Below are 13628 nucleotides of genomic sequence, written 5' to 3' on the forward strand. Positions count from 1 at the left end.
AAATAGTGCCTATATATTAAAATCCAAACATGGGCTGCAAACATAAAATGTATTCACTTAACATTAAGTGTATTGATTAAAGTCCAAAAACGGTGTTTGATTCCCACACTGGATAAAGCGCTGTCACCACCCATTTAACACGTGAAAAGTCAGAGGATAAAAGAGTCCCCCTATGTATCAGACTCTTACCAGAATATAATGGATAATAAGCATAAACACCAGGTCTTGGTTTGAATACGCTCTCTGGATGATTTTCCCCAGATTACGTTGCAGCCGGGTGGGGCGGATCAAACACTAATGGGCTCATTCCAATGAAAAAGAAAAAACTCCATAGTGTAATCACATTAAAGATAAAACAGGCATGTCAGCCTGACATGCAGAGCAAATTATTTATATGAACTTTAATTTGTCTAAATTGTGTGTTATGAATTTATATTAACACTTGGGAGATTGTGATTTTTCTTAATATGAGATGATTATATGCACAGTTATTTGATTTTTTTATCTTCACTTGTACTGTATTTGATTATTTGTTTTACATATATTCAGCTTTTTTTTGCACACGATGAGATGGAAATCTTGTCTCTATAGTATTAATGTATACTTTATGAATAATATTTCAAAACTGGGATTTTTTTCATTATTAGACAGCGCATTTTTTAATTTCTTTTTGGCTTGTTTTCTATGCAGAGATGCACAAGATTTTGCACACTCCAGTTTTAGTAAATCAACCCCAATTTCTGACAGCTGCTAGTTCATTCAGTGGCGTCATTCTATAAACATGCCGTGTACAGAACTCCCCCACCAGCCATGTTACAAAAAAGTTTGAACTTTTTTCATGTTAGAAAATCATAGTGGGTTGCAGATTAAAATGGAAAGGTAACTTTCATCAACAGTAAAAAACAAAATGGCTTGTGTATCATTTATATGTTATATGAATTTTTTAACAAAACTGGAGTTTTCCTTTAAAGTTGGTGCTGCATTCTGATAAGGTAAGTTTCACTTTACAAGTACAAAATGAGGTCTAATCTTTTCTGGTTAACTTGTCTTGAGAACTCAGCTGTCAGACCCACAGCCCTCTGAAGATTTCAGTCTGAATTGATTAATTTCACGATTTCCATTTAAAGGAAAGAGCAGAGAGAAAGCTGAAGCCTTAATGAATATATGTACATTTCAATCGAATGAGACCACCGCTGACCTGCGTTTTACGGTAATGAGTGCGAATGGAAGGCATTAAGTAGACCTGAAAAACTGATTTAGTAATTGAAATGAGTTGCTTATCATAAATTAGAATTATTCTATGCGGCAAACACAGTCCCTGGAAGCAAAAGAAATACATAAAATGGACTAAATAAATAACTTATTAAACAGCACTCTTACATTGTAATATAGGTCACATCTTTGCTTGCAGCACAATCTCTCTGATAGATTAAACATATTTTTCTAATTTATTGCTCTATTCAGACCAGGAGCATTTTGGCTTCCATTTGGCTGGTTGCAATTTTTTCTACATAAATAAATGTTCGGGAAAGAATATGGCATTCAAAATGTTCTAACTATATCAATTGTGTTGTATGCTTTACATTCATGTCTACAGCGAAGTTAGCATATGGAATGTGAGCGTTTTATTTAGTGTGAAAATGCTGCAAGGATTTTACTCCTGGAGAGGTCTCATTACTTACCTAATTATATTTCGCAGCAAGCAGACCAACTCCAGACAAAACTTTTTCTGTTTTGTAGGAAAGGTTAAAACGTCTGGTGTGTTTGTATTGCTGACTGTAACTCCACTGGGAAGATTCCCCACCAATTTTCCACCGGGGTTACTGGGACAGGAACACACTGACGATAATAGGAAACTGACACAAGTTCTAACCCTTCCCTGCTGTTATAACAAAAAAAAGTACTTTTATCTATTGGAGAGATTTAAAATCATGTTATTGTCCCTTTGACCCCCTGCCAAAGAGACAGAAGGGAAAGGTAAATCTCCCTAGTGGAGTCATGGACAACATACCTGGAGTTGGCTTTAAAGTGTATGCTAAGGCTAAAACATTTGATTTGTTTTATTTTTACATAATTACAAAGTTAATCAGGATTTAGAACAGGATGCCGCACACCGGATAAAGCTGAAAAATCTTCTTTATTGTAAAACTTGGATGGGTAAGCACTCAAATTAGAGTGTGAAATGCGTCAGCTGTATCTGTACTATCTGCCTGATTGTCCTGTACTTTTGATGATCCAAGTTTTACAATAAAGAAGATTTTTCAGCTTTATCCGGTGTGCGGCATCCAGATTTTCCTGTTCTAAATCCTGCACCAATTTGCATTTGGCCAGCACCTGGGACTCTCCACCTCTGAAGGCTTTACTAATACACACCTGGGATTAGATTCTCCTGAGCGGTGAATCATTTTCTCTGTTTCGTCTACAAAGTTAATCAGGTTGAAAAAAGACACAGGTTCATCTAGTTCAGCATATAAAAGGGAAAAAAAAAATACAATCCCATATACACAATCTTATACCCACAATTGATCCAGAGGAAGGCAAAAAACCTCAGCAAAGCAGGATTCAATTTGCTCCAGCAGGGGAAAAGATCCTTCCTGATCCCCCGAGAGGCAATCAGATATTCCCTGGATCAACTTTACCTATAAATGTTACTATCTGGTTATATTATGTACATTTCAGAAAGAATCCAGGCCTTTTTTTAAACAATCTACTAAGCTGGCCAGAACCAGCTCTTGAGGGAGTCTATTCCACATTTTCACAGCTCTTATTGTAAAGAAACCTTTCCGTATTTGAAGATTAAATCTCTTTTCCTGCAGACGTAAAGAGTGCCCCTTGTCCTCTGTCATGACCTTAAAGTGAATCACTCAACCCCAAGTTCACTATATGGACCACTTATGTATTTATACATGTTGATCATATCCACCCCTATTCTCCTCTTCTTAAGAGAAAATAAATTCAGTTCCTCATAGCTGAGCTCCTCCATGCCTCTTATCAGTTTGGTTGCTCTTCTCTGCACCCTTTCCAGTTCCCTGATACTCTTTTTGAGAACTGGTGCCCAAAACTGAACTGCATATGCCAGATGAGGTCTTACTAATGATTTGTACAGGGGCAAAATTATATCTTTATTTTATTTATTTATGTATTTATTTATGTATTAATTACAGGTAAAGTAAAACCTTGGATTGCAAGCATAATTCTTTCCAGAAACATGCTTGTAATCCAAAGCACTTGTATATCAAAGCGAATTTCCCCATAAGAAATAATGGAAACTCAAATGATTTATTCCACAACCATTTATTCATAAGTCCTTCAGTTTATAGTCCATATAAAAAGATTATAACAATGTGATAGGTTGTGTAACCATAAAATGTCCATTCACAAATGGAAGACACAAGGGGATTAGAGGCAAAATCCAGCAGGAGCTACAGAATATTAAAGAGAAGAGAGGCGCTTCTACATGTAGCAATATGTTGTTAAATGTTGTACCTTCATTAAATGTAACCATATTGCTACACTTAGAGGCGCCTCTCTTCTTTTTTATACTCAGTTATGACATGACGCTACTTGTAAATCAAGACATCGCTTGTATATGAAGTCAAAATGTATTAAAACATTTTACTTTTACTGTACTTATATATTTTAGATAGCATAGGAAAGGATTAGAGCCCCTGACTATTTTTAACTGGCTAGAGTGGATAAGGGCTTTTACTGCTATCCAGCACTCCATTAAAGGGTTTTTTCCCTCACTTCTGTTACTGTTGACAACAGTTTCACTAAACAGGACGTTAGCAAAAAATCAGGGTGACAGACAGCAACAAAAACTGTGCTATTGTAGAGGTCTTCTAACTTTTTGGTAAAGTTATCAGCAGATCAGGAACTGAGGAAGAGCTTTCTAACAGTACAGTAACATGATAAAAAAGTGCCTGGCCCTTCCCTACTCTATCCAAAACTATGCCATACACTTAAAGCCTAGGTTTAAAAGAAACAAAAAACAAAACAAGGGACGTTACTGATTGTATTATCAATGCAATGTATCCCTTGTGCTGATGGCTTCTGCTTTAGTTGAAATCTTCCTCCTCTGATCCCTCACCTACCTCAGTTGCCAAAATGTTTGGTGCAGTGGGGGTTAAATAAACCAAGGGACCTGACATATGCACTCACCAAGAGTGCAGTCTATGCCTGTCCTTTCCTCTCCCCTCCTCCATTCATAGAAACTGTACAATGACTTCTACAAATGAAAAACAATCTATGAATTCATAAACAGAATCTTTTTCATTGGACACATTGCATTGATAGTAAGTAGTTCCCCCCTTTTTTTTTTTTTACTAAATTTGACTTTAAAAAGGAGAAAACTATTGTCTATCATGTTGTTTTCAAACAATACTAATGTGTCAGAACTCTGTAGCATATTTGCTTTATAGCCTTAAGGAGATGTTAAAATAAACATGACACACATAGGGTTGCCACCTGTCCAGGATTCACCCGGATAGTTCAGGTTTGGAATCATGTGTCCGGGTTTTGGACTGTCTGAAACCCGGACACATTATTTAGACTGGACTATGGCTTCCCTGAAGGGTTGCTGGCTGCAGTTGTCTCAGCTGAGAGTATCTGTTACACTCTTTCACACTGCCAAAGCCAGCACTAACAACCCCCCCCCGAGCACATACAGACGGGAGAGGAGAGAGGGCTCGATCTGCACCTCTTCCCCCCACCCCTACCCCTCTTTTTCTGCCCACACTCCAATCCCCGGCACTGTGCCTCAGAAAAGGAAAGTGGGGGCCGGAAACTTGAAGTCTAGCAGCCTCAGATCCATCTGGATGAGAGGTGCTGACTGCTAAGCGGTGAATGATCTCACCATCCATCCATCTGTCTGTTACTGAAGTCTCTCCCTTCTCTCTCCTGCCTCTGAGTAAGTACACTAAGCCAAATCAGGGTCCTCAGAGCACATTACATCAGAGTTCCCCTTTACACCAGAGGCCACAGTGTTTCCCCTTACATCAGAGTCCTCTCTGTACATCAGAGTTCTCAGTGTACCCTCTTAAATCAGGGTTCCCAGAGCATCCCTTATGTTAGAGGCCCCAGAATTCTCCCTTACATCACAGTCTGCAGAGTCCCCCCTTCCAATGAAAGGGAACTCTGTGAGTTCAGATGTAAAAGGGGAACTCTGTGGACTCTGATGTAAAGGGGGACCCTTCTTATTAACTTCATATGATTAGAAATGTTATTTAGTAGCAAAATATATGTATAGTTTATACTATAAAAAAGAATTTCTGTGCGCCGCAAATGTGTTTGGGTTTGACTTGAAGAAAAGGTGGCAACCCTAGACACACATTTTACTTTTTATTATAAGCTGCAGCCTTGAAGATTTTTGCATTAGATGTTCAAAAACCAGAAATTGTATCTAGCAATACCGATTGACTACTGGTGTGGTCATCACTAACAGGGAGAAGACTACCAGTGTACTGCATTTTGTGCAAATATCAATGTAGGGATGTGTTCCCTAACAGCTTTGCTGTGTTTTGTCATGTCTTGCATTTCGCAAACTTTCTTGCAGAGCATTGCACTCAGGAATAAGCTATGCTACACTACTACTTCACTTACAAGGTTCTTTTAAGAAGGCTTCAAAGTCATGTGTCAGGTGTGGTGTCCTGCAGTAGATTAGGTTTAATGTTGACAAATCAGGGAGGCACTGTTCTGGAAGGTTCCTTTCCTTGTTAGAAGAATGGGCCTGGGTTGAGGCTCTAGGGCTGGAGCCAAAGCCTATAGGTGTGAGCAGGCTGTGTTTCTGGAAGCCATGCAGGCGTAATAAATTCTGCTAGAGCCATCACTGGAATGGATAAACACCTAACCACCTATTTTAGCGCTGCTGCACTCTAAAATAAGCTATGTGATGCTCCATCAACTGCTGTCTGAAGAAGACATTGGGTATTCCAACTTCTCCCATCTTACCTTACCTTTACACTAATTTGAAATAGGTTGCTTAGAAATGCAACTTCAAACCTAGACTTGCATCCCTTCTGCAGAAGAATGTAAGTAATTTATCTGGGAACAAGGCAATTATAAGGCGGCAGAGACCCTCTTATAATTCTAAGACCCCTTTAGGCGCAAGCACTCAAGTGTTAAGAACGTCAAAAAATTAGCTATAACTAATTTAGCAGAGGTTCAGGATCCCTGTTACTCTGGTACTACAGTGTCAGTGATTGTAAGTGCTGTAAGATGAGGACCATCTCACATGGCAGGATTTTGTTTAAACCTGTTATTTACCTATTTAGGGCAAAGAAACAGGATTGTTTTATAGCTTGCCTCTGCTGCTAATACTAACCTTTTCCTCTCTTCCATTCATCTGCTGGAGCCAAGCAAAAAGAACCCTGTGTTTGCGGCAGTCTAGGTTGTAGTTTTCAAAAAAGATTTAGAATTCTCCTCTTTAGGCCTTGCAATTAACCACTCAGGCTCCAAATACATCATAGTAGGAGAACGAATTGCATGACCTAAACCTGCATGCTACAGGTAGATGGTACAATAGGACAGCAGAGGGAAGGTAAGTATCAACAGTTTGTAGGTGGACTATCAAACAAACCTGTTATTTGCCATGAATGGGCAAATAACAGGTTTGCTTTAAAACTAGTTAATTCAGCTCCTGCTGAACACTTCATTGAATTGAAAACAGAATTCGATTTTTTTTTTGCTTTTTTTGTTTTTTTACTTTCGCTTATAGGGAAAAGCTTATGAAGAGTTCAATTTGAGAGAAAAAAATTCCCCTTTTAATTTGATTTCCAAAACCTTTACCACCACAGACACTTGGGAAATGAATATATATTAAAAACAAACTTTCCACATGCTGCATACACTTCTTCGGTATAGAAAAGCGATGAAGTGTCAGCATAGTATGTCCTGTGTGCACAGCAGGGCTCCTCATTCTGTTGACACAGCCAGGGCTGTCATTTCAGCCTTGAGATTCGGCCCGCTGGAAACTGTCAGACGTGGTTGGGACTTTCGCAGTTGATGCAATGGGAAAATGTGTAACCTGCCAAGAACGTTTATCTGCTTCTCTGACAGCCACGCAGGTGAACAGGAAGTCCTAGGCTCTCAGCAGTTTTCTTGCTGATCTTCATGGACACCTTAGTGTGAGATAAAGATGTGGTGGTTGCTTCTTTTCAGTGCTGACAGAAGAGATTCACAAGGTGACAGGGATGTGTTCGAAAAACAAGCTATTGAGAGTTGATGTTGAGTGAATATTAGCAAAGTATTCAACCATCAAATGGGTTTTCTGTCTATAGTGTGTTATTGGACCGGAGTGAGAGGGGGCTAGCCTCCTGGTAAGGCTGCTCTCTATTACATTATTGTTACATATATTGAAATAACATAGCTCTCATAGATTAGAGTAGGACTGCAAAACAAAGAGTCAATTTGACGCAGTGGGCTGTGTTTGCATTTTTTTCAAATACCGTATATGCAACTGACACTTGTTTTTTAAACTGTGAATTAAAAACCAGCTTAACGGGCAGTCTGGTCTTATTAATATAGCGGAGTGCAGGAAAATTTTATATTTTGTACCTAATGAGCTCTTTGTTAAGGAAGAACGTCAGCAGGAAATGGAAAAATGAAAAGTCAGCAGCAGCAAATGACAGATCATGCTTACTTTTAGGAAACAGATACTTACCTTTCCCTGGAGTCCAGCACTTTCTTTTATGCAGCCAATTCTCCCCAAGGCTTTTACTCTTCCACACCGTCATTTTGTTTTTGGTTGCTGGCTGTGATTTGCTGACAGCCGGCTTAACTACTGAACATGCACAAACCACATCCTGCAGTGAGCGGGTACCATGAAAAAAGCTACCAACGCTCAAAACAAAAATGCTAATTCTAACAAGCCTGGGAGAGAGGAAATTAATGCAGATAAGAGTAATTTTGAGGTGAAGGTGTGCTTTGATGTCAGATGACCACTATGGTGTACTTCATATTCAGCAATAATCCTTTCAAGGCATGTATATATATATATGTGCATTGGTACTAGGGTATCTCCAGGAAATTATGTGATGGTTTGTATCTGGATTTAAAAAGAAGCATAATCCCCAAAGAGGGACGGGTTGGAGCATGTGGATTAAAGAAAAACATGTTGTGTCTAGTTGAGCAATCGGGAGCCAAAAGGGAGAACCGAAAAATATAAAAAAAAAATTGCCAAAGATTCCAACCAGATCTGAGTATCAAAACCAAAATGTGGAGCAAAGTCTCTCAGAATCACAGGGCAGGTAGTACACCAATGAAGTGAAAATAAGCAAGTCATCATATTCAGGAAGTCCAGTATGTCAGATGTTTGGTTTAGGCAGGTCAAGAGAGATAAGAATTCAGAAACTGCAAGGCCCAGATCAGGTCCCTGGTTCTGAAAACATGTGCATTATTAAAATACACAAGCAAAAAAAAACCACCTCTGTTTTAACCCATGTTTTTTTTTATTTTTTATCTGCCAGCTGACTTGCAGCTAGAGGTTGGCATATAAAATGGGGGAGAAGTAAGCAGAGGGAGCCATGAGATGTAGAGAAGAGTGCAGATAAAGAGCTAAGAGGGGTGTGGACCTCTTCTGATGGGGCTAGTAAGGTGAGGCCTATGGCCAGCGAGAAAAAGAGACCCTCTTTCTCCCTTACCACCCTTGGATGGGACTGGTTATGACTTCTTCTTCTATGGACTCCATAGGCTTGGGACTAACGCTACCACAGATTTGGGACATCATTTTAATTACTTGCACAGAATGTTGCTCTGAAGCTACAGTATGTACTATGTACTACTGTTCTGAAGAAGCCTACACAGTAAGTGAGATTAAAGAAAGCCACTTTGCGTCCATGTTATACTGAGTGTGATTAGTTGGAGGCGGTAAGGGTACAATTGCTTAAAGGCCGCACAGCAGTAAAGTCCCACTGTGACCAATCAACACTCATGCTCAGTCTATACCTGGCGAATCCTGTGAGCAACTGGTTTTAGGATGGTAGTGGAGTTGAGCAATTCCATAGGTCAGTGAAAGTGATGACTGGGTGGGTTCCCTGGACAACCTGCTAAAACGTCTGGACACCTGTGTTGCACTGGCCCCAGCTTTAGTCTTGACTGAATTTTAATTGCATTTGGACCAAAGTAGTAAATGAGGCCTCTGCATTAAAATGTTAAACACTCCTATCTAGGCCTATGACCTGCAAAGAGATCTGATGAGTGACCCAACTGGAAAATGGTGAGATGTGATGCGGCTTCAGCACACCATCCCTGCAAAGCTGCTGAATTAGAGGCCCTCTGTATGTCTGGGAACTGGTTTTACAAACTGGACAATAAGGGACCTGCCAAACAAGTGGCTGGCAGGGAGCACATTATTTGACACACCTGGAAGTGTTGGATAGCAGCAGAGCTTCTAGCTCTGCAAGAGAGTGAAAAAGGAACTCCTTGCCTGCTGGAAAGGTAGGTATCTTATTCCTTTCTATTGCAGGATGCAGCTGCTTCAATTTTATTTTGGGAAGCGACAAGGTCACTATAACTACAGCATAGATAATACAGGTCACCAGGCTAGTTCTGCTGTCTGCAGAGCTGTGTAGATCCCAAAAGTAAATAGACAGAAATACTAATCCACCCACCCTCTCTTTCTCTAACTCCCTCCACAATAACTAAGCAGAACCTACAGTATAGTACACTTCTGAAAACTAGAAAGTATGTATTGACCAATGCTCTGAAGGGGAGACATACTGACAATGTGCCCCACCACCCCCAATACAATAGGATGACTTTAACAAGTAATATTGGAGGCTAGGCAGAGTTTATAGGTTGGCATTTGCAGGCTGGGATCAGGAAATGGGCTAGGAGATTCCAAAGACATGTCCCTTGTGCCAAATGCTGCTAGTTACAGAATAATTTATCCATCATCTATCTGTTAATGTGTGGTACTGTACAATGACAGGACGTTATTTATCTCTTTGAGGAATGTGTTTTATGTTCATATATGTCTTTGAAGTGATTTGGATAAAAAGACACATATTCTCTATGAAGTGAGCAGTTATCTGGTATACTGTACCTCATTCTTTGATCATCAGGGGTAATCATTTCCACATGGTGAAGAGGCCCATTCAAGTTCACAACATGTAAGGTGACAACTGGATTCTCAAAGCCAGCCTAAAATATAAAATAGAACTAAACTTAAAATCTATTGCTAAATCAGATCAAATAGTTGAATGTGGCTTATTTCCTGATATACAACATAGACTTATAAATGTCTACCATGACCAATAAGATATTTCTGGGGTTGATTTACTAAAATTGGAGAGTGGAACATGTGGTGTAACTGCACGGTAGCCAATCAGCTTCTAACTTCAGCTTGTTCAATTAAGTTTTGACAGAAAAAAAACTGAAAGCTGATTGGTTTCTATGCAGAACTGCACCAGATTTTGCACTCTCCAGTTTTAGTAAATCAACCCCTCTGTACTTTAAACAGCATTTAAGCTCATGAACAAACATGTAATATATTGCAGAGTACCAGTCTGTAGACATAGTGTATTCGTGTAGAAAGATCTGGACAGCCGCACACCGAGATAGGCAGATAAAATCTTCTTTATTCAAAACATGGAATGGTACAGTACATGACACCGCTGGAGTAATACAGCTTAGCCTCTGACGTGTTTCACGCTCATACAGAGCACTTACTCATAGGGCTATAGCTATGAGTAAGCGCTCTGTATGAGCGTGAAACGCGTCAGCAGCAAAGCTGTATTACTCCAGCGGTGTCCTGTACTATACCATTCCGTGTTTTGAATAAAGAAGATTTTATCTGCCTATCTCGGTGTGCGGCTGTCCAGATCTTTCTACATGAATACAATTGTACCAGCGATCGCCAGCACCTGGGGCTCTCTCCCTTTCCGTGTAGTGGAGGACAAGAGATTTCAGATCGGCTTGTCCGGAGCGGTGGTAACTATCCTCATCCGTAGACATAGTGTCTGCATTTGTTTTAATGTTTTCAGGCTTCATTTTTATTTAACAAAATCAACAGTATTTAGGACTAATGAAAGGGAACAAAACACAATACACACTAATAGCTGGGGGGGGGGTCCTTAAAGTGATTGTAAGGGTTTTTTATTTTATTTTTATAAATAACAAACATATCATACTTACCTCCACTGTGCAGCTCGTTTTGCACAGAGTGGCCCCAATCCTCATCTTTTGGGGTCCACCGGCGGCTCTCGTGGCTCCACCCCACATCAGATAAACCCCTAGGAGAAGCGCTCTCCCGAGGGGGTTACCTTGTGGGCGCGCTCCCGAGTCCAGAGTTTGGCGTCCATAGCCGTCCAATGTATGACTCAGCCCTGCCCCCCGGTGCCTGCGTCACTGGATTTGATTGACAGCAGCGGGAGCCAATGGCTGCGCTGCTATCAATCTATCCAATCAAGAGCCGAGAACCCCCTGCAGAGAGACAGCGCGTCCCGCCACCTTAATGCGAAAAAACACGAAGGTTTACAAGTCCTTTAAGAGATTAGATAATTAAAACTAATGGCATCCAGATATAGTTATTGAAGGGATTGTGATTCTGCAAAATGATCTCTTTGTTAATAAAGCTAGTACCGGTGGGTGGGCTGGGATGGGCCCATAGTATACAATACTACTGCTTTCAGATCAGTATAAATTACGCATCTGAACACAATGTACTGTACACCCGCGTGCAGGAGCCCTTACACTAAACACACAAAATTGTAAGCTGTGTTACAAAAAAAGTAACTACACTTGTCTTTAAATGTAGTAAATGGTTTATTTTGATCTTTAATGGCATATTTCAGTCATGTGAGATCCAAGTGAAATGGAGACAATGAAGCTGGAAGCCCGGGACTGATCCATCCGGCTGTACTGTGTATTTATATAAAGCCCTCAGCTCTCCTCACTGCTCCTCATATGTAAGTTGTAGCCAGATCTCTTCCTGACAGAAAGCTGTGATACCGGAGCACCGAGGGACTTGTGTTCCTCTCATCAATCTGGCAGTACTGCATTTTGTGAGCATGATACATGAGGGGTGTGAGGGAAGATGTCAGGAAATAAACAAGAGATTTAAGATGAGTGCTTCTGTTATTTGATGCTATGGTTCTGGAATAAAGATGTCTGGATTTAGAAGCCATTATGTCTCCTGACAATTACACTAAATCCAGTGCCGACTTTCAGGTGGTCAACAGTACTGTACTCTACTAAATCAATCAAAAAAAAAAACTCCAGACATTTATTTTCTTCAACAAAGTGCCTCTCTGTGAAATTACAACAAAAACTTTAAGGCTCAGTTCACATAACATGCGAATTGGATGTGTTTTGAACCGCATCCCATTCATATGACATGTGATTCAAATTGGCTTTCTATAGATCTGCTTTACATATATGCAGTGCAGCAGCAGTGCGAATTCGCTGCAAATTTAAAGCGACCTGTGCATTTTCTGAGCACTACGGTGCGAATCAGATTCGAATACCAGGCTCATTGCCTTCTATGGGTATGCACCTGAATCACACATCTCATCAATTTTGAACTTGATTTTGATCAGACAAAAAAAAAACAGCGTGGGGGAGGGGGATCCCACTCCATAATCCATACCAGGCCCTTTCGGGTCTGGTACGGATTTTGAGGGGAACCCCCATGCCAACATTTTTTAAAAGAATCCATACCAGACCCTTATCTGAGCATGCAGCCTGGCAGGCCTCCTGAACCATACCAGGCCACATGCCCTCAACATGAGAGGGGTGCTTTGGGGCGGGGGGCTCCCCCCCACCCCAAAGCACCTTGTCCCCATGTTGATGTTGAATCACCTGGCCGGTGGTTGTGGGGGTCTGTGGGCAGGGGGCTTTAACAAGGGGACCCCCAGATCCCCGCCCCCCCATGTGAATGAGTATGGAGTATACAAAGAAATAAAAACACAGAGAAAGCTTTTAACAATTCGTTTATTAAAAAAACAAAAACAATGTCCCCCGGTGTACCCGCTGCCACCCCCAACCTGAAAAAGGAAAAAAAAAAAAGCACAGCTCGCGTCGAAGGCTCCCATCACCTTCCTGCTCCGCCGCCTGACAGTTCTTAAATAGCTAAGGGCCTGGGCCACCCAGCAATGTCACCTAGTAGCACCGGCTCTTCGTGAAGTCATCAGCCAATGCATGCAGGGCTGGTGATGTCAGGGGGCGGGGATTTGGGAGGGACCTCAAGCCATTTAAAAAAGAAAAAATTACCATTTTTTTTTTCTGGCAATGATTTATTTTAAAAATAAGGGAGGGGTTCCCGCGCTCACGGACCTAGAGGCTTGCAGCCCCCCTTTTGCACTTACCCCCGAAGGGGTGAGTTAAATAATGAAAGGAATTGATTAGGGGTGGATGGCGCTACCTTATCAGGGTACCTTGATTTATAATTTAATGGACCTCAAAAGGAACCAGGAACTATATAATAATAAATACACACCTTTATCCCTCATTAGGTAGTGGATCTAAATGCCCACCGTTACCTGAGTGGACTGTGCTAGCAGGTCAGTCTCATACCTACATGCAGGTGTACACCATGTGATTAATCAACACAAATTAAATAGGTGACAATTGATAAAAAATCAATAGTGACAACCAAACAAAATAAAGTTAAATAAAACACCACAGTACGA

General features: G+C 40.7%; 1 protein-coding gene across 3 annotated transcripts in view; it reads right to left on the bottom strand.

Moving 5' to 3' along the window:
• Window positions 1–13628, bottom strand: part of DPP6 (dipeptidyl peptidase like 6) — a 1451270-nt gene that overhangs the window by 155867 nt on the left and 1281775 nt on the right. For all 3 annotated transcript variants that reach the window (XM_073629963.1, XM_073629965.1, XM_073629964.1), the window contains exon 10: window positions 10043–10140. In XM_073629963.1, coding sequence (XP_073486064.1) covers window positions 10043–10140 — 98 coding nt within the window. The remainder of the gene's footprint in view (window positions 1–10042; window positions 10141–13628) is intronic.

The sequence above is a fragment of the Aquarana catesbeiana genome, linkage group LG05, assembly GCF_042186555.1.
Source record: "Aquarana catesbeiana isolate 2022-GZ linkage group LG05, ASM4218655v1, whole genome shotgun sequence".
Taxonomy (NCBI): Eukaryota; Metazoa; Chordata; class Amphibia; order Anura; family Ranidae; genus Aquarana; species Aquarana catesbeiana.